Source organism: Elgaria multicarinata, chromosome 3, assembly GCF_023053635.1.
Source record: "Elgaria multicarinata webbii isolate HBS135686 ecotype San Diego chromosome 3, rElgMul1.1.pri, whole genome shotgun sequence".
NCBI classification, from domain to species: Eukaryota; Metazoa; Chordata; class Lepidosauria; order Squamata; family Anguidae; genus Elgaria; species Elgaria multicarinata.
The window spans coordinates 20386276-20410598 of record NC_086173.1 but is presented as its reverse complement, the minus strand read 5'-3'; the positions used below and the strand labels follow the sequence as shown (position 1 = coordinate 20410598).

General features: G+C 43.1%; 2 protein-coding genes across 6 annotated transcripts in view; both read right to left on the bottom strand.

Annotated features, from left to right (window-relative positions):
• LOC134394274 (methyl-CpG-binding domain protein 1-like) overlaps window positions 1–15450 on the bottom strand; it is a 71460-nt gene extending 56010 nt beyond the window's left edge. The window contains exon 1 of the mRNA XM_063119559.1: window positions 15233–15450. The gene's annotated coding sequence lies outside the window, so the exon portion shown is untranslated. The remainder of the gene's footprint in view (window positions 1–15232) is intronic.
• A 7316-nt stretch (window positions 15451–22766) lies between these two features.
• Window positions 22767–24323, bottom strand: part of CXXC1 (CXXC finger protein 1) — a 32012-nt gene continuing 30455 nt past the window's right edge. For all 5 annotated transcript variants that reach the window (XM_063119551.1, XM_063119554.1, XM_063119553.1 and 2 more), the window contains 2 exons: window positions 24018–24168; window positions 22767–23257 (listed from right to left, as the gene is read on the bottom strand). In XM_063119551.1, coding sequence (XP_062975621.1) covers window positions 24022–24168 — 147 coding nt within the window. In that variant the 3' untranslated portion in view covers window positions 22767–23257; window positions 24018–24021. The remainder of the gene's footprint in view (window positions 23258–24017; window positions 24169–24323) is intronic.

The following is a 24323-nucleotide window of genomic DNA, read 5'->3' as shown; positions in this document are numbered from 1 at the left end:
TGAAACCAATGGGACTTCAGTTAGTTATGACTACCTTTATACCCACTGATTTCAATGGATCTACTCTATGGCAACTTGTGGCCCTCCAGATGTTGTAGGGCTTCCAACTTTCATCAGGCCCACCAGTATAACAATGGTCAGGCGTGATGGGAGCTGGAGTCCAACATCATCCGGAAGATGACAGGTTTCCCACCACCAGCATTCAGCTTCTCTGTCCTTCAACATCTGCAACACTAACAGTGTACCTATTTCAAAATGCCTGGCATTTTTTATTGTATCAATTTTGATCCCTCTGTAAGAGTCATTTTGTGTGGGCCCAAAAAGCATCCAGGAAGTGAATACGATACAGTCCCGTTGCTGAGGAAGGGCTGAAGAGATCTGCATCAGCTCTTCCTTGAAGAATTTGTTTAGAAAGAAAGAAAGATGTTAAAGTTTTTTATTTATTCAGGCATTTGAGTGCACGTTTAACGCATCTCTCTAACAATCCTTATTCGGAGTATAACTTCAGCTGCTGAAAACCAACTTTGACACTAGAGCAGCCTTCCCCAACATGGTGCCCTCCGGATGTTTTGGCCCTCCTGGCATTCCCAACCATTAGTCATATTGTCTGGGGCTGATGGGAACTCAAACCCAAAATGCCTGAAAATGAACAGATTGGGAAAGGATGCACTAGGGCATGTTATTCTGCTTTAAGGTATCAACATTGGGCGAATCAGTTTGATTAAGGACCTTTCAGCCAGTTCAAATAATGCTCCCAATTGATTTTTAATACCAGCACTTACAAAATCTATGAGTGCCATCTTAGAAGAGTCATTCCATCCTCTATCACAGGGGAGGGGAGGGGACTTCGAAAATGGTGCTAAATGCAAGACAGATGTATGTCACTTAAAACTAAAATATGCTATTTCCTTCCTAATTTTTTCTGATCTGCATAAATTTGCACAAGTAAGCAATTAAAACTCATCGATCAACTTCTTTTGGAAATGATCCCTAGTTTAAATGCTGCAGTTTTTTATTTGTGTTTCAAAATGTGGGTTATTTTTGTAAACACTGTTTCCATTCATGCCCTGGCAGATGATGGCTGGTATATTTATCTTTGTTTCATAATCCATACAAGTTGCCAGGTTCACGGATGTAACATGTCTTTGCCATGACTCTGCTCTGTAGAAATGGAAAGCCTGGTAGGCAAATCGCTGTTCCGAAGCCAGACGTTGCATGTTTTGCTGAAATAATCATGCGCACAAGCAGTGCTTTGGCTCAAGGACAAAACGCCCACATGGACCTTGATCAGCAGCAAAGGCAAGTTATCCAAAATAACTATTAACCTGGACTGTGAACGCACTGCTCTGGAAACGGACTGAAAACATCTACATTTCACAATAAAAATTAGTAATGTGCTGCTTTTAATGTGCTGCTTTTAATAATGAATTAGTTTTAAATGTTTTAATTATATGTATTTTATGGTGTTTGCATTTGTGTTGTACCCCGCCTCGATCCGGAGGGAGAGGCGGGTAACAAATAAATATATTATTATATTATTATTAAAAATTAGAGGGTGAAAAAACACTGGCATATATCTGCTTACAATTTAGGCTGCTTCCATCATCCAGTCTCAAAAGTTGTAGGATTTACTTGGCAGAAACTGGCCAAAAGGGGCAAAGGACAGGAAAGGGAAAAAAATAAAGTGAGTTGTATTGAGCCTAGAGCACGGGTGGGCAACTGGTGGTCCACAGGGCGCATGCAGCCCGCCACAGACACCCTACCTCCCCATCCCACCTGCCACTACTGCCACCAGCCAATTCTGCTGGGTAACAGAGAATATGGACATGGCTCTCATTACCAGAAGAATCCGGTTTCCACCAGCCTGCCAAACAGGTATTTGTCAAGAGCCTGATTCTGCTGTGAAACAGGAATCCTGATCAAGATCAATGAAAGGAGTGGGACAGAGAGGTTTTAGTCTCCCTACCACCAGCAATCTTGATCAGCATCGTGGGGGCTGGGGGCGAGGGTGGAGCAGGTTAAAGTTTCTCTTCGCCCCTCAACAATCATAGTGTGTGTTTTTAAGCCACCAGCCTAACCAAAAGGCACACAACTCATTAATTAAAAGTACTAAGCAACTACATAGGATCTAACAGCACACAAGCCCAAGATGTGCTGTTTTCTTGATCAAGAAACTAGAGGCCTGTTTAAAAAAAGCGGGGGGACATAATGTCTAAATGCCTGGGAAAACAAGCATGTGTTTGCCTGGTGCCAAAAACACGGCACTGGCCCTGTTCAGAAGACACCTTAAACCACAGTTAACAAAAAAGCCTTAACCACTGCGGTTTAAGGTGTCTTCTGAACAGGGCCACCGTCAGCATAGGTGAGCTTCTTTGGGAAGAGTGTTCCATAAATACAGGGCTATCCCAGAAATAGCATGTTCCGAATTTCTCTCAGAGGGGGGCACAGAAAGAAGGACCTCTGAAGCTAACTTTGTGATCAAGAAGTTTCATACAAGGAGAAGCAGTCTTTGAGATATTGGGGTCCTATGTGGGACTATATAGCATCTCCAAAACAGAACAGCGAGGACACAAGCCACCTTTATCCCACGGAACAATTTTATTCTGGTTGTGCTTTCATATTGTATTTTATATCATGCTTTTAAAGTATGTTTTATACTCTGAATGGTTTTAATTTTTGTGAACAGCCCAGAGAGCTTCGGCTATTGGGTGGTATAAAAATGCAATAAATAAATAAATAAAATAAAAAACCGTGAAAGATACTTTCATAGTGAAGCTGCTTTTAGGCATCTGAAACATCTATTGGCAAAAAAAGGGCCAAAGCTCTCGCCACACTCCAAGCGAAGCTTCCAAGACAGGGGCTCAGCAATCGAAAATGTATATATTCCCACTAAGTCCCAAAATAAACACGCTCTAGGTTCAGTAACTCCAAATGCTCCTATACATCATAGGAGCATTATGTTGAAAAGCCACTCTCATGAACCTATTCCTCTCTCTCTCTCTCTCATACACACACACACACACAAACCAAACTTTGCTTTCCTACAATGGGGACTTTCAAAGTCTTCTCCACATATTCCTCACAATTCAAAAGAGATTAAATACAATGTAACAAAACTAAACAAAAAATGTGAAAACATTAAAGCAAGTTATCAGCTACTGGGGAGACAGCCATAGATACAGCTAAGCAAAAATAAATAAATAGTTGAGCGTTAACTTTAGGCTCTTGGGAGGGTTGTATGGATGCTTTTTTGAAGCGTCACTCACTTGGGAAGAAAAGGTTACCAGTCTCTAGCGGAAGGCAAAAGCCGTGGATTTACCATTCAATAGAAATCTGTGCCCAAAGCTCTGTAGCAGCCTTCCCCCAACCTGGTACCGTCCAGATGTGTTGGACTACAACTCCCAACATCCCCAGCCATCATCTGCTTCCTTTATTCACAGATATTCCAAAGGGATCATTTTCACTCCATATCTTTCAACTGACTTAAGGTGGATGGGCAAACAAACAAGAAACAATCAGGATACAAACAATCTACATCAGAGGTAGGCAACACGATACCCTCCAGATATTTTGGACTATAACTCCCATCAGTGTGGCCAATGGTTAGGGATCAAGAGAGTTGTAGTCCAAAAACTCTGGAGGTTGCCTACCCCAATCAACAAACTTTCAAAGGAATAAAAATCTCCTCCTGATTTCACTGTAGCTTTTTTCTCTTAACTACTGCAGCAGACTTGCCAATCTCGCTACCTTAAAGTTATAGCTCTGCTTAATATTACCTGAACAGACTGCAAGCAGCTGTCATAGGAAGTCACTTGGCTCAGCCAGCACCCAGGGGGGTAAATTCTTTTGTTTGCAAACTGTATCTCAAGAGTTATTTTTGAAGCCGTGGCTCGCTCATATTAGTGGTATGAACGACAGTTTCTCATAGGACAGAACGAAGAAATCCAGGCCTTTATTGCTATGATTTGGACACATCATCTCCTTCCCATTCAACTCTTAACACAGAGGAGTGAAGACAGACTTTGTAGTCTTTCAAAAACCCACATGGTCTTGTGCAGGGGAGAAATGTAAAATTTGAGCATTTAAAAGTTTTAGGATATTGAACCAGAGGGGAGAAACCAAATGTCAGTTATTCTCTCCATCTATAATATTGGGATGAGGTAGGCTGAGAAAAATTGGCTTATGATAGTTCTCCGTGCAGTCCAGTGTCTTAATTCCCCTACTGTTGCTGAGAGCAGGTGAAGGTGCGACAATTCTGTAATATGATCTCTACATTTTAAGAGGGCGGTTGATGGAGCTTAATCCACACCCAAAATCCAAATGCTTATTTGCATGAAGACACCCTTGATGATCTCATTATCTCTAGGATCCAGAAGTTAAGAGAAGCACAAGAACATGCTAAGAGACAGCCATAGCTGTCAGACATTTTCCAGGTTCATTCTTCTTTTAACACAGGACGAAATGTTAGGATATACCTGCATATGACTTGTGGAGGGCAGGAGGCTCAAATTCAGCCATTTAGTCCTTGCTGTGCACGGATAACGGCGGCTACATATTTTGCTGGTTCCTTACCCATTCAACATGCTAATGGGGATGTTCTGAATTGGAATGTGATCCAAGGAGTCACAGCTCTCCTACTGTAATCTATGTGTACCCAGATTATCCAACATGGAGAAAAGGGGGCTGTGGATCTAGGTGTTCAAAAACCTACCAACCTGTTTTCCTTGATATGCCAACTCTAGATATCCAGGACAACCTAAAGTCACCCTCAAAGAATAACCAAGTAACACAACATTACTAATAGGTTATGCAAACATTTGATAATATGAGCCAAAACCTCGACTTTCTGTGCAAGGGTATCAAGATTAAAAACATGTATTTACTGAGAAACAATTACACTTAACTATACGTACACATGTTTGTTATGTTTTTGGGATGCTGCAAATAACAAAAAAAGAAGTAGTATTTCATAAACATTTCTTCTTATCAAAGGCTTTTAGTCTTAATAAAAGGAGAGCTTTCATCTTCATGCTTCCCATTTACCTCCAAGGAGGCTGTTCAGCAGACAGGAGCGTAGACCTGGTGGTAAAGAACGCTACCTCATTCCAAAATCAGAACATATTTATACTCTTTTTGTGTAGTGATCACTTCATAGATAATATCATACAGCTGTCCTACAAGTTCAGCTCACACTCTTAACTCCTAAAAAATTCTCATACACATTCAAAAACATGGTATTAAACGTATCTCTTTCAGGCTGGATACGATCAATTTTGAATTATATCTTTGAGAAAACAATTACTCAAACTTTACTCATTAAACATAAATATATAAATTCTTCTACACCTCTGTATGTCAATCTTTTTGATGTTTATACTTCATACAATATTTTGCTCATTAATTGATAAGCAAAAACAAATAAACTTTTGACCTTGAATTATATAATCATATAATAATAATATATAATCATTGGCTGCCAGTCCAGGTACGGGCCCGATTCAAAGTGCTGGTATTAATATTTAAAGCCCTAAACGGCTTGGGGCCAGGCTATCTGAAGGAACGCCTCCTTCCATATGTACCTGTCCGGACCCAAAGGTCATCCTCAGGGGTCCTTCTCCGCGAGACCCTGGCAAAGGAAGTGAGGCAGGTGGCTACCAGGAGGAGGGCCTTCTGTGCTGTGGCACCCTGGCTGTGGAATGAGCTCCCTAAGGAGGTTCGCTTGGCACCTACATTATATGCCTTTAGACGCCAGGTAAAGACCTTTTTATTCTCCCAGCATTTTAACAGTCTATAAATAATTTTTAACTAGTGTTTTAAATTTGTAATTTTACATTGCTGCTGTTTTTATCTGGTTGAGCTTTTATATTGTATTTTATATGATGGTTTTATACTGTTGTTTTATACATTGAATGTTTTTAATTTTTGTGAACTGCCCAGAGAGCTCCGGCTATTGGGTGGTATAGAAATGCAAACAATAAATAAATAAATAAATAAATAATGTAATTAGAAATTACAATATTTATGCAGTCCTACTCTTCATTACACAAGTAACTTTCTGACCCAAGTGTTAGCGTTTTTACAATCCGACACTCTTTACCTGGATATTATCAATACCACCTTGAAATTAATTTTCCTAACTTATCCAGAATTTACTGTGAACCTGCTTATGTCTTTATGTGTACTTCTTTTAATGCAATCAATATTTTGATTTACTGATATCTCCAAACTGTTAATTATGTATAATTAAGCATCATCGGTTGCTTTTCATGGCATTTTATGAAAAGGTGTCTTATATAGCTTTGAAGGAGGTGAGTTAACAATTTCTCAGTAGCCTTCTTAGCAATTCCATTTCAACTGCTCTTTTAAAATCCATGACACCCTCACCCCTCAATCAAAATAAAACAGAAAGTTACATCCACTAATTAAATATGAAATAGTCTGTGAAGACCGGACAAATGCTTAGAGGCAACAGAACTTTCGGCTTTCTTACAGCTGGAGGTTCTCACAAATCCAAGTGGAGCATAACAGGATTGTGACCTCATGAGAGCCAGGAAATTTCTGACCAATCCAAGGTTGTTCCAACACATGCATAAGCAGCCTAGTTTAACTAGAACCTCAATTATTTGGTAAACTAGCCTTCCCCAAACTGCTGACCTCTGGATGTTTTGATTACAACTTCCAGCATTCCTCACCATTAGCCATGCTGTCTAGGGCTGCTGGGAGTCTAAGTCCAAAACAACTGGATGACACCAGGTTAGGGAAAGCTGTGGTAGACCAAAGGAGAAAGCACAGAATACACATTGATTCTTGAGAAAATGATACAGGAGTTCACTAGGGATGTAAATTTCCGGAAATTTTGAATCCATGGAGGAAAACTTTTTTTTTCCCCGGGGAGTTTTGAGAAAAAAACATTTTTTTGGGAAAATTGAAATAATACAATATTAGCACTTTTTACAGATTGAAAGTCGTTTTATTACTTTAGGTAGGGTGACCAACTGTCAGGATTTCCCCAGATTTGTCCTGGTTTTTGTTCTTTCCATGGTGTCAGGGGGGATTTTCTATAATTTTCAATAATGTCCTGGAATGACACACCTTCCCCTTTAAGACTGCCATTAGCATGGCAGGAGGGAATGACATGCTTTCTTCAGGCACATCATTCCCCCACCCCGAGCTCCAATTGAGGTCTTAAAGGGGAAAGTGGGTCATTCGTGGACATGATAGAAAAGGCCCCAATTGGAGTGGATGGTGGTGGTGCAGAATGAAATCCTTTCCCCTCCTCCACTCCAATCAGGTTCTTTAAGGCGGCGAGGGAAGAACGTACTTTCTGCAGGACTCAGAAAGCTGCTTCCCCCACACACACACTAGGTGTCCTCTTTTTTGGTTTCCCAAATATGGTCACCCTACTTTAGGAACATAAAATGTAATTATGTCCAAGTTGGTTTGGCAAAAAATTATTACATTTGGTATATTAAAACTACAGTGCATTCAACAAATTATTACAAATTTACTTTATTATTATTATTATTTTGGTAACAAATGCAGCTGCAAGCTCCTGAACTGTAACAAACCTCTTTGGTTTTGCCAGTTTATGAGTAGGCAAAAAACATTTAAAAAACCACTGAAGAACCCATCAACATTAGTAACCAAGAAAATTATTTATGTCTCCAACTAGTCCTCCACAGTGTCAAACAGACACAAAGCACCCATTCCCATAAAAAGAACTGAGAAAAAGGGGGGACCAAGATTCAATGAATATGCATGAAATTTAATCAGACTCATTTCCTGAGCTATAGCTATCACTATCAGTTTCAGTCTCTGCTTCAATGGCAGTGCCCCCTAGAGGCAGAAACGCATCTTGCTCTTGCATTTGCTTGTCCTTAGTGCAGAGAAATTGTAATAATCTGAGAACCATCAGTGGTTCTCAACCTTCCTAATGCCGGTGGTGACCCCCAACCATAAAATTATTTTCGTTCTTCTCTACACGATCCATTGTCATGGGATGGTTTGCTAATGAAAATAATATATAACAATAGCTTTAATAATACAAAAGATGATACATGACATAGTTCAGTCAATATAGTTTCCTAAGACCATCGGAAATATGTGTTTTCCAGTGGTCTTGGGCGACCCCTGTGAAAGGGTTGTTCGACCCCCAAAGGGGTCCCGACCCACAGGTTGAGAACCGCTGCTGTACATAGTTTTTAGAAATCATTTGGAGAAGTAACAAGTAACACCTTGTCTTAAACATTTTATTCATCATGCTAAAAGAAATCCCATAATCCATTTTTTCTTCAATTTTTCGGGGGGTGGGGACAAAAAAGGTTTTGGAAAAACCGGTGGGGGGGAATGTTTTTTCCGAATTTTTCCGGGTTTTTTCCAGGCCTTCACATCTCTAAGTTCAACACATGAAAAGGATACTTATGCTTTAATTACTTCTGTTGTTAGAATAAAGACCTGGAGCAGGAAGCTCTTGATGGGGTTTGGTGAAATGGCTGGACCATTATTTTTTCATGTCTACAGCTTTCAAGAGGGGTGAAAAACAGCTATCACCCAAAGATAGCCTGTGAAATGTATGGAGCAGATAAGGGGCACATTCTATACTAGCTTGTGGGTTTGGCCAATTACCACCCTTTCAAGTAAACAGTGCTTAAGAAGAGGGGACAGATCACCATGCTCATTTTACACACTTCCATCTGCGCACAAACACCCCAAACAAAGCATACAGGCAGCAGAAAAGGACTCCTATGCACACAGCCCTAGTGTTCAGAGTAACCAAAGCTCTGCTATACAACAGTTCTATACAAAATTATACTTCAGACATCCAGTACACGTCTGATTTTTCTGATCCAACTCCAATGTTAACTGTTTCATGTTGCTTCCAGGTACCCAGTTCTAATTCCCCTTCCAAACACCAACCAAAGGGACTTGCTATCTTAACAGCTTGCAGTTCTAACAGTAAACACCAGGCAGGAACTGCCATGTTTCAGAAATTAAGAAACACAGGACTGTCAAAGATATCTGGTTAGGCCAACTTTCCCCCCCCCTTTTTTTTTTTTTGTCGAAGTATACTCTTCTACAGAGGACTCTCATTAAAGCAAAAATGTGTTTAGAGTGATATGACATTCTCCACAATTAACGCAAGTGACTTGCAGCCTTTTTTCTGTTCACGCCTCCAACATCCTGGAATTCAACAAACAGCAACAAAAGACCATTTGCTTTGCTGTCGCTTTTACTGTGACTGATCAAAAGCTGGGGAGTGAATCACACCACTCCTCCCACGAAATCTCAGTAATAAACATGAAAAGGCCAGCATGTCTGGATAAACCCAAAACTACTACCACTGAGCAGCCGCCAGCTATTATTATTATTATTATTATTTATTTATATAGCACCATCGATGTACATGGTGCTGTACAGATAACACAGTAAATAGCAAGACCCTGCCACATAGGCTTACAATCTAATAAAGTTGTAGTAAACAATAAGGAGGGAAAGAGAATGCAAACAGGCACAGGGAAGTGTAAACAGGCACCGGGAAGGGTGAAGCTAACAGTATAGAGTCAGAACAAACTCAAAGTTTAAAAGCTATAGGGAAAAGAAAAGTTTTTAGCTGTGTTTTAAAAGCTGTGATTGAGTTGGTAGTTCTCAGGTGTTCTGGAAGAGCATTCCAGGCATGAGGGGCAGCAGAGGAAAATGGGCGAAGCCGAGCAAGGGAAGTAGAGACCCTTGGGCAGGCAAGAAGCATGGCATCAGAGGAGCGAAGAGCACGAGCGGGGCAATAGTGTGAGATGAGAGAGGAGAGATAGGCAGGAGCTAGACCGTGAAAAGCTTTGAAGGTCAACAGGAGAAGTTTATATTGGATTCTGGAATGAATTGGGAGCCAATGAAGAGATTTCAGATAGCCAAATGGTAGAGACAGCAGTAAAGAATGTTCTCCACGCACAGACATGAATTCATTTAAAGTTTAAACGGAAGGATGTCTTGCATGAGAGCAAACCCACTAATGAAATATTACTTCATTTTAAATATAAACTGACAAAAATGTTTTGTTGTCATTAAGAGGGATAATAGTCTTTAACAGCGGATAATAATCTTTAAGAGGGAACTAAACAACAAAAACTCGCCAAGCGGCAAAGAGACCCAGAACCAGAATCTCCTCTGCTTGCCAAGTATACACAATCATGGTCAACAAAACTGGAGTCAGCTGCCTGTTTAGATTTAGCATAGATTTATGTTTACTGCAACTAGGTTCACCTCCCCACTGTGCTTCTCGCTCATCATAAAACCTCAGTTTCCTTTAATTACTGCAGGACACATTAGGCCAGCATTTTAAATAGGGGTCCACACATTTTTGGCTGGGCCGACCAAAATAAGTACATCTCTTTTCTACAGACGGCCTAGCAAGGGGTCTTTTTTATTGTATTACAGTGGGGAGAAATGGCAGTTGCGGTATAAAGATGTGAAGGCCCAGGAAAAAAACAGAAAAATTCGGGGGGGAGGGGGAACGGGTATTTTCCATTTTTTTCCGAAGCCTTTTTGGGGAGTTTTTTAAAAAATGGAAAAATTGGGGGAGAAATGAAGAAAAAATGGATTATGGAATGTTTTATTTTAGTATAATGAATAAAATGTTTATGACAAGGTATTCAGATATTTACTTCTACAAATGATTTCTAAAAATTATGTACTGTATCAGATTATTACAATTTCTGTGCACTGAGGACAAGCAAATCCTAAGCAGAAAAATTTCCAATGCTTTATTTTGCTATGGGAAAAAAACCTATTTCATAAGTTCACTAGCAAAACAATGAATGGATGCCAATTACAAATACAATATAAGGCAAGCTTGGCAGTTTCAAAATTGTAGATGAGTGGTTGTCAGCACATCATGCACAGTTCTTTGGATTCCTACAATTTATTATTGCCTCGGCAGTTTTCAATGCCTTTGGTTTATTTTCCTTAAATTTAAGCAATGTAATCTAGTGCTCTCCAGATGTGTCGGACTCCAACTCCCACAAAACCCTCCCACAATGTTCAGTAACCAGGGATGCTGGGAATTGTAACATCTGGAAGACACCAGGTTGAGGAAGGCTGGTCTAGGGCATAAGAAAATATTCTGATGCAAACCAGAAAGTTCCAAAAGCAAATTACCTGAACAACTTAACCTGATTTACATCGGAAAATTCCGCAGTTCAAAATTTTCCAGGAAACACACATCACTACATTTCACCTAGGCATTTTCAAACTAATTTTGGTATATATCATAGATCTGATCAAAGAAGGCTGGCAGCCTCACCCTTGTCACATCCACACAAACTTCTACCTGCTCACACTTTCCCCCCTGCAAACTCTCCGCCCCACTTGTGTCTGTTCCCTAATCAATACCATTGTTTTTCGCTTGGCATTTTACAACTGCACTTACTCTGCAATGCTATTCTATTCATGTTTATTCAAAAGTAAATCTGACTACATTCAATAGGGTTTATTCCCTAGTGAACATGGTCAGAACAGCAGCCTGAAACTCCTAAATATTATAAGAGAAATCCCAGCCCTCAAAATCTGAAAGAAAATGGTTCATTTTATACGTCTTCAGAAACTACTGGATTTTGTGAGCAGCCAAGCCACAGAATATTGAGGGTGTCCACTGGGGGTAAAGGGAAAGCAAAATGGAGAATGGAATTGGGCCCCTAAAGGCCCTATCAACTTTTAGCAACTATCGTGGCCATTGGCTTAAAAATCTATCCTTCCATCATCACCTAGGAAGGCTTCAGGAGGATAGAGGGATGATAAAGAAAAACATATCTATCCCCACCTCATCATCCAGACTATGTATTGCCCACCTGTGCCTACAGCATATCAGTCTCCTTTGTCCTCATGCATCAATAGTCCAACGTGTTGCCCCCTGGAACTGCAGTTCTGTCTTCTGCAATCCAACCCCTCTCTTTCTCACTGAAAGCACATGTTAGGAGAAAGGTGTTGAACAGATGAAGCTGCCTTATACTGCATAAGGTCTCTTCCAGTGCAATACTGTCTATGAGAACCCCGGCGGGCAGCAGCTTTCCTACTCTTGATCTCCAAGAACAAGCTTTCCTACTCTTTATCTCCTTTGAACTGAAGGTGCCAAGACTTGAACTTGGTACTTTATGCAAGTACAGTATGTACTCTAGCACCAAGCTATGGACCCTTCCCAAAACCTAGCATGCTCCAACACAAACCAGGACAACAGCCAAGAAATTCCTCCAAAACACGCTACTACTGGGAAACCAGAAAAGTTTGTAAAGATTATACAAAAAAACCCTACCGAATTTCCCTGCATGACACAGCTGCCTGTATTCTCCACTCCCTCCTGCACAGATCCCCATACACATCATTCCTGCTAGCAGTGAGGAAAGAGAAATCTGTATCAGGATTGCTGGGGGGGGTGCGCTATGTTTATGCATACTCATGTGCAGCCCCAGGCTTACTGCACATGTGGCCCTCGGGGCCAAAAAGATGGAGCAGCACTGACCTAGAGTTACAAAATGCAGTCCATCCAAGTTTTATCTTATGCTCATCTCTCTCAACACTCCAATATCAACTATGACTATCTTGACTATCACTCTCTGTAGATTAAAAGCATAAGGTTAAAAAGAAATTTGCCCATTATACAGAAAACTAAATTGAAATTGCATTAAGCATTTGCAGTCATCGTAGTTTGCCAACATGGCCAAGAGGCAGGTAGCATGATCTGCATTGAAAAGAAGATAACGAAATCTTTTAATTCATGAACTGTATTTGGAGGTTTGGTTGCTGACGCTGTAACGTAACGTGCCTGAGAAACAGAAACAGGCAGCGATCACACTACTATTGACTTGGTTCCCACATCACGCTAAGCTAATCATGGGTCGTTGCAGAGTGGCTTAGTATGACATCCGAACCCAGAGTGGTTTTCCATTTTGAGCTTTTTCCCCCCCAAACAAGCCACCCTCAGAATCCATGGCTTGTAGTAGGGTTGTTTAGGGTGGCTTGATGTTGGGAACGGCTAGAATCATAGAATAGTAGAGTTGGAAGGGGCCTATAAGGCCATTGAGTCCAACCCCCCGCTCAGTCCAGGAATCCACCCTAAAGCATACCTGACAGATGGTTGTCCAGATTTCTGCTGCAAAAGCTCTTGGGATATGTGCTGGCAACAGCCAGCAGCACTGAGTGAAAAATTACTCACAGCAAGCCTCTGAACAGGTGATCATCTGTTGGGAGTGCCTCACTCTAAAGGTGGTGTAACACAACATGCAAACTCATCCATCTTTGCAAAATCTGGCTGAGAATGCCTCCGTTTAGCAAAAAGAACTACATCACTGTCCCTGCAATCACCACTCCCTGCTACATGCACCTGCTAAATGCACAGGGAGCTATTGTGAAGTTTTTTCTTCCAGGAAAAGAAAAGCTGATTCCTACGCAAACATTAACTGCTTGATAAACACATTTTTGTGCCATGACTTGCATATGTGAGTGGTGCAGATATATTGCCACAGATAGAACTTTCATATCACCCCCACAAGACCTCAAATACAGCATGGAATCACTTCACACATCCGGTTGCCAAGCACCAAGACCTCATTCTCACATATATAAATCACTTAATTTCTCTAAACTTGTTGTTGGGCACCTGTGAATACATGAACTGGCTCCCTTAAATAACACAGCACTTGAGGGGAAGCAAGTATTCCTTCTGTGATGTTATACCTACAATGACCACACATGGCACATAATTTCATGTCCTAACCGTCACGTGACAATCATGCAAGTATAAACCAGCTCCACATATATAGCAACTGAGTGTAGAAGAAGCCAAGTGGTTTCCCTGTAAAGGTGAATCAGGCCCTAGCAATAACAGTAAAGCAAACAGGACAACCTTAACATTAGTCACACTCCACATTATAGGACTACTGCCTGCATCATCTTGCTTTGGATTCAGCCTTGATACTATACCATGAACACTTATGGGTAATTCATGTAAGTATGGAAAATTACACCCTTCCCCAACCTTCAGATAACCAAGGCATGTTTCCAAAATAAAACTGAGACATGCTCCATCCTTACATTCGAACTCTTGCAACCCAATTGGAAGGCAGTAAACAAGAGCAGCCTTCCCCAACCTGGTGCCCTCCAGATGTTTTAGACCACAACTCCCAGCATTCCTGACAATTGGCCATGCTAGCTGGAGCTGATGGGAATCAAAATCCAAAACATCTGGAGGGCACTAGGTTGGGGAATCCTGAACTACCCTATTTCTTCAATTCTAAGACACACTTTTTCCCCATATAAACATCTATAAAAATGGGGTGCGTCTTAGGGGTTTTTTCCTGTTGGTGGTACTGAAATTAGTGTGCGTCTTACAATCGATGGCATCTTACAATCGAAGAAATACGGTAGTGACAACCAAATTTCCCCCTGCCATCTCTAAACAGAATGGGCCAAGGCTAGAGCACTGAACGATGAATATTAAAGAGGTACAAGAGGGCTGGAGATGTGAAAGGAGCACTTTGATCTCACAGGAGCCTTTAGTTATTGAATGCAGTTCAGTGTGACTCACTAGCATGTCCAAGTACCCAGTTTGGAAATTACTAGCTGAAGAGGAAGAGTCTCCAAAATAGGTGCTGCCACCACTGCCTCGCACACCCCTTAGCCATGCTTGTCTCCACCCATGGACCAGCCACACACCCTTCATCCAGCAGTGCCATCCGCCGGGGCTAGACCTTGGGGCAAAAGGCCAGGGTGCCGCTCTGCAAACTGCCCAGAAAACACAGCAGGGCTGCCTCGTCACATTTCAAAAGTAAGCAAAATAAGCCACATCACCATCTGAAAGGGGGCGTGCGGGGAGGACATCAGGACCAGAGTCTAAAACAAATGTTTGGGACTACAACACCCTTCAGCCCCAGTCTGTCGATCAGGGGCGAGTAACCTCCAGATGTTTTGCACTATAACTCCCATGATCCCTAAGCACTGGACGTGCTTACTGGGGCTGACGGGACTTGTAGTCACAGACACACGGAGCACACCAGGTTGGGGGAGTCTGACCCCTGAGCACTGGCCACGCTGGCTGGGGCTGATGGGGCTTGTAGTCGCCCACACATACGGAGAACACCAGCTTGGGGGAGTCCGGTGCAAAAGTACCCAACTGCAGCACCGGGTTTGGCCTCTTAACCCCGTACTCCCGCCCGCTTCTTAAAAGGCCCAGCGGCGGCGCCTCACTCACCCACGTCTCCCTCGCTCCGCCTGCCCGCGTCTCTCCTCAGGCGCCGAGGAAGCTGGGCCAGGCCTCGATGCGGGGCCTTTGCATGTGGCAACCAGGAAGCTCCCGAGTCCCCTTCCCTGACGAGGGGGGGGGGCAGGAGAAGGGGGTACACCCCCCAACGCAAGCGACTCCCTGCAGACGACCCGGAAGCGGAAGTAGTTTCTATAGTGACGGAGGCAGAAAACCCCGAGAAGTTCACCCGCCTCTGATGAAAACGATAGGTTGAGAGAGAGAGAGAGAGAGAGAGAGAGAGAGAGAGAGAAACCGAGACCATGGAGATAGAAAGGGTAGAGCGGCACGCAGGGACTTTGGCTTTCTATCCGCGTTAAGGATTCAACGGTGCGCGCCTGTCCATTTCTGCTCAGGTCAACTTTTGCAGCCCTGGTGCCCTCCAGATGTTTGGGACGGCAGCTCTCACAAGTCCTGACCCTTGACCAAGCTGCGCCTAGGACGGAAGTCCAAAAATATTTGGTGGGCGCCAGCTTGGCGAAGGCTCCTGGAAAGGAGGTGACATACCTTTCTCCCATGTAGAAATGGTGACGGCCTTTTTGTTTTTGTTTTTTTGTTTTTTCAATTAATTTTTAAATTTAAATTTTTTAAAATTTTTCAGAGGCACAAATTTTCAGGATTGTGCCTCTGAAAAAGGGGGGTTGCGGGAAAGGAGGGTGTGGAGGAGGATGGCTCCGATTTCGGTGGGGCTGTGATTGATTACATTCTGGGTTTCAGGCAGAACCAGCCAGAGCTCTAAACGAGGTATCCAAGGTGCTGAACCCCACTCCCCACCCCAAAATAGGTTCAGCACCTTGGATAGCTCATTTAGAGCGCTGCTTGAAACCCCAAAAAAGGATTCACATCCCCACCGAAATCGGAGCCACCAGCTTCCACTGAAAAACAACAGAAATAATACAATAATATTTATTTATTTATTTATTTATTACATTTTTATACCGCCCAATAGCCCAAGCTATTATTAAATTTATTTAATAATTAATTGATTTGTTACCCGCCTCTCCCTCTGGATTGACAACACATGCAAACACTATAAAATACATATAATTGATTAAAACTTTAAAAACTAGTACATTAATAAAAGCAGGACATTATTAAAAGGCATCTTAAAATTCAACTGGGTAGGCCTGCCGGAAGAGATCAGTCTTTATGGCTTTCGTAAATTCCGGAAGACTGTTAAGCTGACAAATCTCTCCTGGCAGGCCATTCCACAATCTGGGAGCGGCAGAAGAAAAAGTTCTCTGGGTAATAGTTGTCAGCCTTGTTTTCGTTGACTGGAGTAAATTCTTCCCAGAGGAGCTGAGTGTGCGGCGTGAATTGTATGGGAGAAGGCGATCCTGCAGGTAGCCTGGACGCAAACCATGTTGGGTTTTAAAGGTGATAACCAACACTTTATACTTCACCCTATTGCCAGCCAAATTCGGGGCTCTGACAGTGCTATCCTAATCTTGTCTACATTGAATTCATTGGGACTTACTCTCAGGTGAGTGGGTTTAGGATTGCAGCCTTCATTTTTTAAATGCTTTGCCACTACAGGGGCGATGGGGTGGGGTGGGGTGAAAAGCATCAGAGAATAGGAGCCCTGTTTTCTGCATGCAGCTCAGCAAGATGGAGCCTAGCTGCGTATTTTATTTATTTATTTATTTATTTATTACATTTATATCCTGCCTTTTTCTTCCAAGGAACCCAAGGCAGCATACATAATCCTCCTCTCACAACAACTCTGTGAGGTAGGTTGGGCTGAGTGTCTGTGACTAGCCCAAAGTCACCCAGTGGGTTTCCATGGCCGAGTGGAGACTAGAACCCGGATCTCCCAACTCCCAGACCAACCTCTTAGCCACTACACCACACTGGCTCTTGAACAGCAAGAGCAGTTTTTTTCCTTCCTTAAGCAGCGGCTGAGGCTCCAGCTTTCCATGACTCTGGGAGATCTGTTGTTGAACTCCTCCTGGCTGTTCGGGTTGTTTTATCCAGGACACATGTATCGGCAACTTGTGGCCCTCCAGCTGTTGTTAGGCTGCAGCTCCCAACAGCTGGAGGGCCAGAGGCTGCCCACTGTTGATTTAGGGGACTTGGGGGGACTGTGACACTAATCAGAAGAAATGGGGATTGATCATATCTTAGTGGGAAGTTTTGGACATGAGAATTGCTACCTTGCCCCAATTTCAGCCGGCCCTCCTCTTCTATTCATTTATTTATTAAATGCCTGAAAAAATAAATTTCTCTAAGCAGTTTATTTATTTATTTATTTATTACATTTTTATACTGCCCAATAGCCGAAGCTCTCTGGGCGGTTCACAAAAATTAAAACCATCATAAAACAACCAACAAGTTAAAAACACAAATACAATATAAAAAGCACAACCAGGATAAAACCACGCAGCAAAATTGATATAAGGTTAAAATACAGAGTTAAAACAGTATAATTTAAATTTAAGTTAAAATTAAGTGTTAAAATACTGAGTGAATAAAAAGGTCTTCAGCTGGCGACGAAAGGAGTACAGTGTAGGCGCCAGGCGGACCTCTCTGGGGAGCTCATTCTACAACCAGGGTGCCACAGCAGAGAAAGCCCTCCTCCTAGTAGCCACCTGCCTCACTTCCTTTGGCAGGGGCTCATGGAGAAGGGCCGTGAAAAGTTTAGAAAAATTATGAAAAATACAAATAAAATCACAATGAAGCCAATGATATAAAACTATTTTCGTGATTAATAAACCCTTGTGCCATATTTTAATCTCACTCGAGACTTGTTCTTGTGCAAAGGGATAGCTAGCAATGTACTAGAAGTTGCTATGTACATAAAAACACTGGACTACATAGCAGGGTTGTTATAGACACCCTTCTATCTTGGTCCCACCTTGATGCTGCATAGCACAGCCGCACTAAAAAAAATCTGCCTTGATTCCTATGGCAGCTGTCAGATTTGCAGCATCGGAGACAAAAACAAATGTCCAGTGGAAGCAGAAAGTCCCAGCTCCAGACAAAATGGAATAGGCAGTTTAATCTTTTTCGGTCTATAATATACTCTGCTTTGAAGGCTAGAGTGGAAAGCTAAAGAATTAAAACAGCTCCAGCCCTGACATATTTCACCAATGTTGTAGATTTGCCTTACTAACCAGGAGAAATAATAGTGTAATTTTAAAGGAAGTGAGGATATTATTTGAATGGCTTCTGAGGTTAAATTCCTGCCATGTAGAACGACTCTGATAAGAGTCCAAGAAGTGGGTGCCACAGAATATTAACGTAACAAGTATTGTTAAGAATTCATTGAATTTCATAGGAATGCATATTCCCCATAATTGGTGTATGTCAACCGTAACTGATTAGTTCCAGATGTGATTAGTTCTCTGTGTGCTGTGATGTAACTGTGAGTAATGGAAAGCATTCTTGGAAATGGAGCAAAGTTGTCACACATCGGTTAGTTAAGTACTGGAACCAGAAATGGTAAACCTGGCTCCATTGAGAGAAGTAGGAGAGATGGTATGACTAGGTCCAAAACATGAGATATCCGGGAAGGGGTGGTCCCTGCTGTCTTTAAGGAGGCAGTAGTGCGACCACTCCTGAAGAAGCCCACCCTGGACCCGACGGTTTTAGGCAACTACCGCCCAGTTGCTAACACTCCTTTTTTAGGGAAGGTACTTGAGAGGGTTGTGGTGGAGCAACTGCAGGCACTCTTGGAGGATACTGATTATCTAGATCCATTCCAGTCTGGGTTCCGATCTGGTTACGGGACTGAATCAGCCTTAGTCGCCCTGATGGATGACCTTTATCGAGAGAGTGACAGGGGGAATGCAACCCTGTTAATCCTGCTCGATCTCGCAGCGGTTTTTGATACCATCGACCATGGTATCCTCCTGGATCGACTCCGTGGGATGGGCATCGGAGGCACTGTTTTACAGTGGTTCCGATCCTACCTACGGGGTCGTTTTCAGAGAGTAGCATTGGGTGACCAGTCCTCGGCCTCCTGGCAATTGAGCTATGGAGTGCCGCAGGGCACCATCTTGTCCCCAATGTTATTTAACATCTATATGAAGCCGTTGGGAGCGGTCATTAGGGGATTTGGAGCTAAATGCATCAATACGCTGATGACACGCAGCTCTATCTCCCTGTGGCAACTGAATCAGGTGAGGCTGTGCAGGTCCTGGACCAGTGCCTAGACTCAGTAATGGGCTGGATGAGGGCCAATAAACTGAGACTGAATTCTGGCAAGACGGAAGCCCTGTGGGTGAGTGGTTCCCGAGTCCGGGAGACAGGCTCATTGCCTGTTCTGGATGGGGTTGCTCTGCCTCTGAAAGAACAGGTTCGTAGTTTGGGGGTACTCTTAGACCCATTTCTGTTGTTGGAGGCTCAAGTAGCCGCCACGGCTCGGAGTGCCTTTTACCATCTTCGGTTGGTTCGCCAACTACGGCCTTTCCTGGACAGGGACAGCTTGACCACGGTGGTAAAGGCATTGGTAATCTCAAGATTGGATTACTGCAACGCGCTCTATGTGGGGCTGCCCTTGAAGCTGCTCTGGAAGCTGGAGCTAGTGCAGAATGCTGCAGCTCGGCTGTTGTCTGGAGCTGCCCCTTTCCAGCATGTAACTCCTCTGCTGAGGGAACTGCACTGGCTGCCTATTCGCTACCGGGCCAGGTTTAAGGTTCTTGCACTTGTGTACAAAGCCCTAAACAACTGGGGACCAGGATACCTGAGAGAGCGCCTTCTCCCTTACCAACCTGCCCGGTCACTGAGGTCATCCGAGGGCCTGCTCCTGGTGGTTCCATCTAGATCCATCCTCCGATTGGAATCCACCAGGGGAAGAGCCTTCAGCGTGGTGGCACCCCTCCTGTGGAATTCCCTGCCTCTGGAGGTCAGGCAGGTGCCAACCTTGTACTCCTTTCGGCGCCTCCTGAAAACATCTTTATTCCAAGAAGCCTTCCTTTAACATGCAGCCTTGGATTTCTGATTTTTGCTTCTTTTTAAATTTTGTTTTAACTGTTTTATTGTTTTTATTTTCATTTTACCTTGTACACCGCTCCGAAATTTTTCAATGGGGAGCGGTATATAAATATTCTAAATAAATAAATAATACATATTCTAAATATAAAAGGCAAGGTTTTGATCTGATTGTCTAGAGGTCCTGGGAGAATGGGAAACTTGCCAAACACAATTACTTAAGCTCCGCAAACCATGCTTGCCAGATAGATAACTTAATGACTTCGTTGTTGGTTGAGAATAGAACTTTAATTTTGCTTGCTACTATTCCTATTATGCTTCTAATCATCTTAATTGCATTGTATATAGTCATGTGTTTTGCTTGTTCTATTTCAACGTTCTGCTATTCTCTAATTGTTTGAACAATAATATCTATTATGTAGTACCGTATTTACCTAGAAGGGTGATTCAGGGACCAAGTCCACGACACTCAGCTGGGATTCATACATCTGTTGCTCTGTGGGGTCTATCCATATAGCAGCAGTTTTCTCCCTTGGTCAAGTGAATCACAGACATACTTGTTCAAAGAGAAATAAGCTGGTTAGATGGTATGGGAACGAGTCTCCCGTCTCAAGGGGTGGGAGGACAGCCAACTTGCACAAACCTATGCACTTGCGTGGTTTGTCGAATTCAATGGAATTTATTTCTGAGTAAAACATGCCTAGGAGCCACCTGTTACCGATTCATGATTGCGACGTGGTGCCAAAAACATCATAAAGGAGTCTTGAAGGATGGGATCAGAGCTGGCCAAAGCCCATTTGGCTGCCTTAGGTGAAAGACAAAATGCTCCACCCCAATGCCCCATTCCATGTAAAGCAGGTGACTAGACTGGCAGTTCGATCCTACTTCAGCATCAGGAATGAGACAGCATGTTCTTCTGCACCTGTGATGCCTTATGGTTTCCTCCTTTACCAAGTTACAGTTATTCTTCAAACTTTTGCATATGGAGCAGCAAGATGGAACACATCTAGTATTAGGCTGTTGATCTTAATTCTTTCAACCCTGCCACAGGGAGCCAGAAAGTATTTTCTACTGGCTGTCACTTAGTGACTCTCTTCTCCCCGTACCTGTACGTCAAGTCATGCAAACACAATTCTGGAGATTCATTGATAAGTTGTGAAAGAGTAGGGGGTGGAAAGAAATTATTAAATGAGTAGGATTGAAGAAACTGGGAGAATCAAATTCCTCAGGCAGATCCTCCTCCTCCCCCACGTCTGCACTTTTTAATGGGTCCAGGACAGGTATACAACACAGTTGTGTATCTCCTTTGAACAGTGAGATATCAGAATGAAGCTTGACTAACTAAGGCATCACAGGCCTATTGTTATTTATTTCATTTATATCCCGCCTTTTTTCCTCCAAGGAACCCAAGGCGGCATACATAATCTTCCTCCTCCGCTCCATTTTATCCTCACAACAACCCTGTGTGAGGTAGGTTGGGCTGGAAGTCTGTGACTGGCCCAAAGTCACCCAGTGAGCTTCCATGGCCGAGTGGGGACTAGAACCCAGATCTCCCGACTTTAGCCACTACACCACACTGCCAAGTTTCACACACAAATGCCCTCTCGAGGTTTAAACATCAAAAGAAATAACAAAATATGGAATGTTTGCTTCTACAAGATATGGAGTAAAGTTGACACCAATCTGTGTACCTCATTAGGAACTGACAGTTATGGACAATGGGTGTCAAGAGATTTCACATGCACCAATGACATCCAGGTATGGGGATCTCTACTACCACTTCCAACATTCAGCAGGGAACTGTGCCTATATACAGTTAGGGAGACTTTTTCTCCTTGCCATTTCAAGGCTAATTTACTAAGGCTAGCTGAATCACATTTAGGTTGAGTAATGAACAAAACACATTGATCTAACTTTGAGAGGGCAAAAGGAAGCATGGCAGTGGTTTGAATCTTAGATGTAATGCAGAGAAAGACCACGTGTATGGAAAGCTTCCTCCATTCTCAGGTTAACTCAGGTTATATTTCGATCACTGCCTTTAAGCTCTTTAGGGAGGAAATCTGTGCTAATTTTCATCAGATGTCTTACTGGATTTGGGGAGTGGGGGGAGAAGGACAGCAGAGAAATGAGGACACACACATGGACAACTACCCTATTTCTTCGATTCTAAGACGCACTTTTTTTCCATATAAACATCTCTAAAAATGGGGTGCGTCTTAGAATCGCAGGTGTTTCTTAGGGTTTTTTTTTCTGTTGGTGGTACTGAAATTAGTGTGCGTCTTACAATCGATGGCATCTTACAATCGAAGAAATACGGTATCTTGCTCACAAAACAGGAACCGTAGATGGTTGTTTAATCTGACTCTCTAATGGTGACCAGTTAAGGTTGTATGGTAAAAAGTACACTACTCCCAGATCTTGCAAATACAACAAAACGGGAAGCGAAAAGAACTGTGTTATGGGTAAGGACAAAAGAAGGAAGGAAGGAAGCAGCAGATAAAATAGTGATTCACACATAAAAGGCATTGGCTCAAACAATACATAGACACACACCACATTTCAGGGTATTTTTATTAATCGCTTTTCTGCCTACAGGCAATAGCACACAATGGGATGATATATTTGTGTGTGGCTGTCTCCTTTGCCCTGATTTGACAGCCTGCAACCCGTACTGTCCAGGTCTCTTAGCCAACAGCAGTTAAATGGAAGAGTGATGGGTACTTGATACCTAGAAAGGTCTTCACTGCAATACAGCATCACAAATCTAATAAAAATCCTGCTTAAAAAGTACAGACTGCCCTAAGCCAGTAGAAACCAAAACATTCTTGGTGGCGGGGGTGGCTAACAGCCACTGGCACAGGGGTTAGGGTCAAAGGCAGCCAGATACTACAGGAGCAAGATAGAGGGTCTCAGAGCCAAAAACTGCACCAGATCATTTTAATGAGAAAAAAAAAGAGCTTATGAAAAATCCATTTTTTAAAAAAAAAAGATTCTGGTTCAATTGGCACTGAATCATGAAGGTCTCGTCAGCAACCAGGGAAGGACCTGCGGAGAAAAGGAACGGGCATTAAGGAAGGGAAGATAACCCAAGACTTTATTGCCTTTCCTTTGTTCATTCCAGAGATTCCAGCTGATGCTCTACTCCAGCCCTCCCCAACCTGGTGCCCTGCAGATGTCCGGGACTACATCTCCCAGCGTTCCTGACTGCTGGCCGTGATTGGCTGGGGCTGATGCAAGTTGAAGCCCAAAACATCTGGCGGGCATCAGGCTGGGGAAAGCTGCTTTCCTCTAGGAAAGGGAAGGCCCCTTTGAAGGTACAACATTCAATTTCTTGATCAGACCCAGGGAAAAAAGCCTTTTTGCCTCTTTTTGCCTCCCGGTGTTGCCATGAAAAGAATCCCTTCTAGCAGTGGATGAACAGCCTAACTTCCTAAAAGGAAAGGCACCTAAGTGTGTTCCAGGAGTCCATGCGAGATGGGGGTGCTCAGCCAACTGATCTAGTGCCATCATCTTGGCTGCTATTTGGGGCAAAGTCTGATCATGTATGGGACAGCACACACAGTCCCCAGCCTAACAGGGACTATATAAATGGACTATGTACCCCAGACTATTCACCTCCATCCCAGGGATGCACTGTCTCCCTGGGCCAAATTGCCAAGAATCCCCCAACAAGCTGGAGCTGTTTGCGGTCTTCCTGGGCCAAATTGGCAAGAATTCCCAACAAGCTGGAACTGGCCCATCGTGAATCCTCTTCCATGCTCCGAAGCCACCAGGCCCCAGATCAATGCCACTGCCGCCAACTCACCAGCTCAGCGGTCAGTGGTTGTACGCAAATCTGTGGTCAGGGGGTCGTGCTGGATTGTTTGGTGCAGCATGAGGGCAAGCAGCCCAGCCCGGTTAGTCATGGCCATCCGTACGTTCCGCTCCTGCTCAAAAAGCTCATCCAGCTTGTACCACTGCCAAAGAGCAACGGGAAAGCAATTACACTCGCGCATAACTTGCTAGTTCATTCACAGCACTTTTGACCTCGCCCGTCAGATGAAACAGGCTCTCAGAGCAGCTTACGAACATTCAGATTAAGACAGTCCCTACCTTCAGGCTTACAATGTAA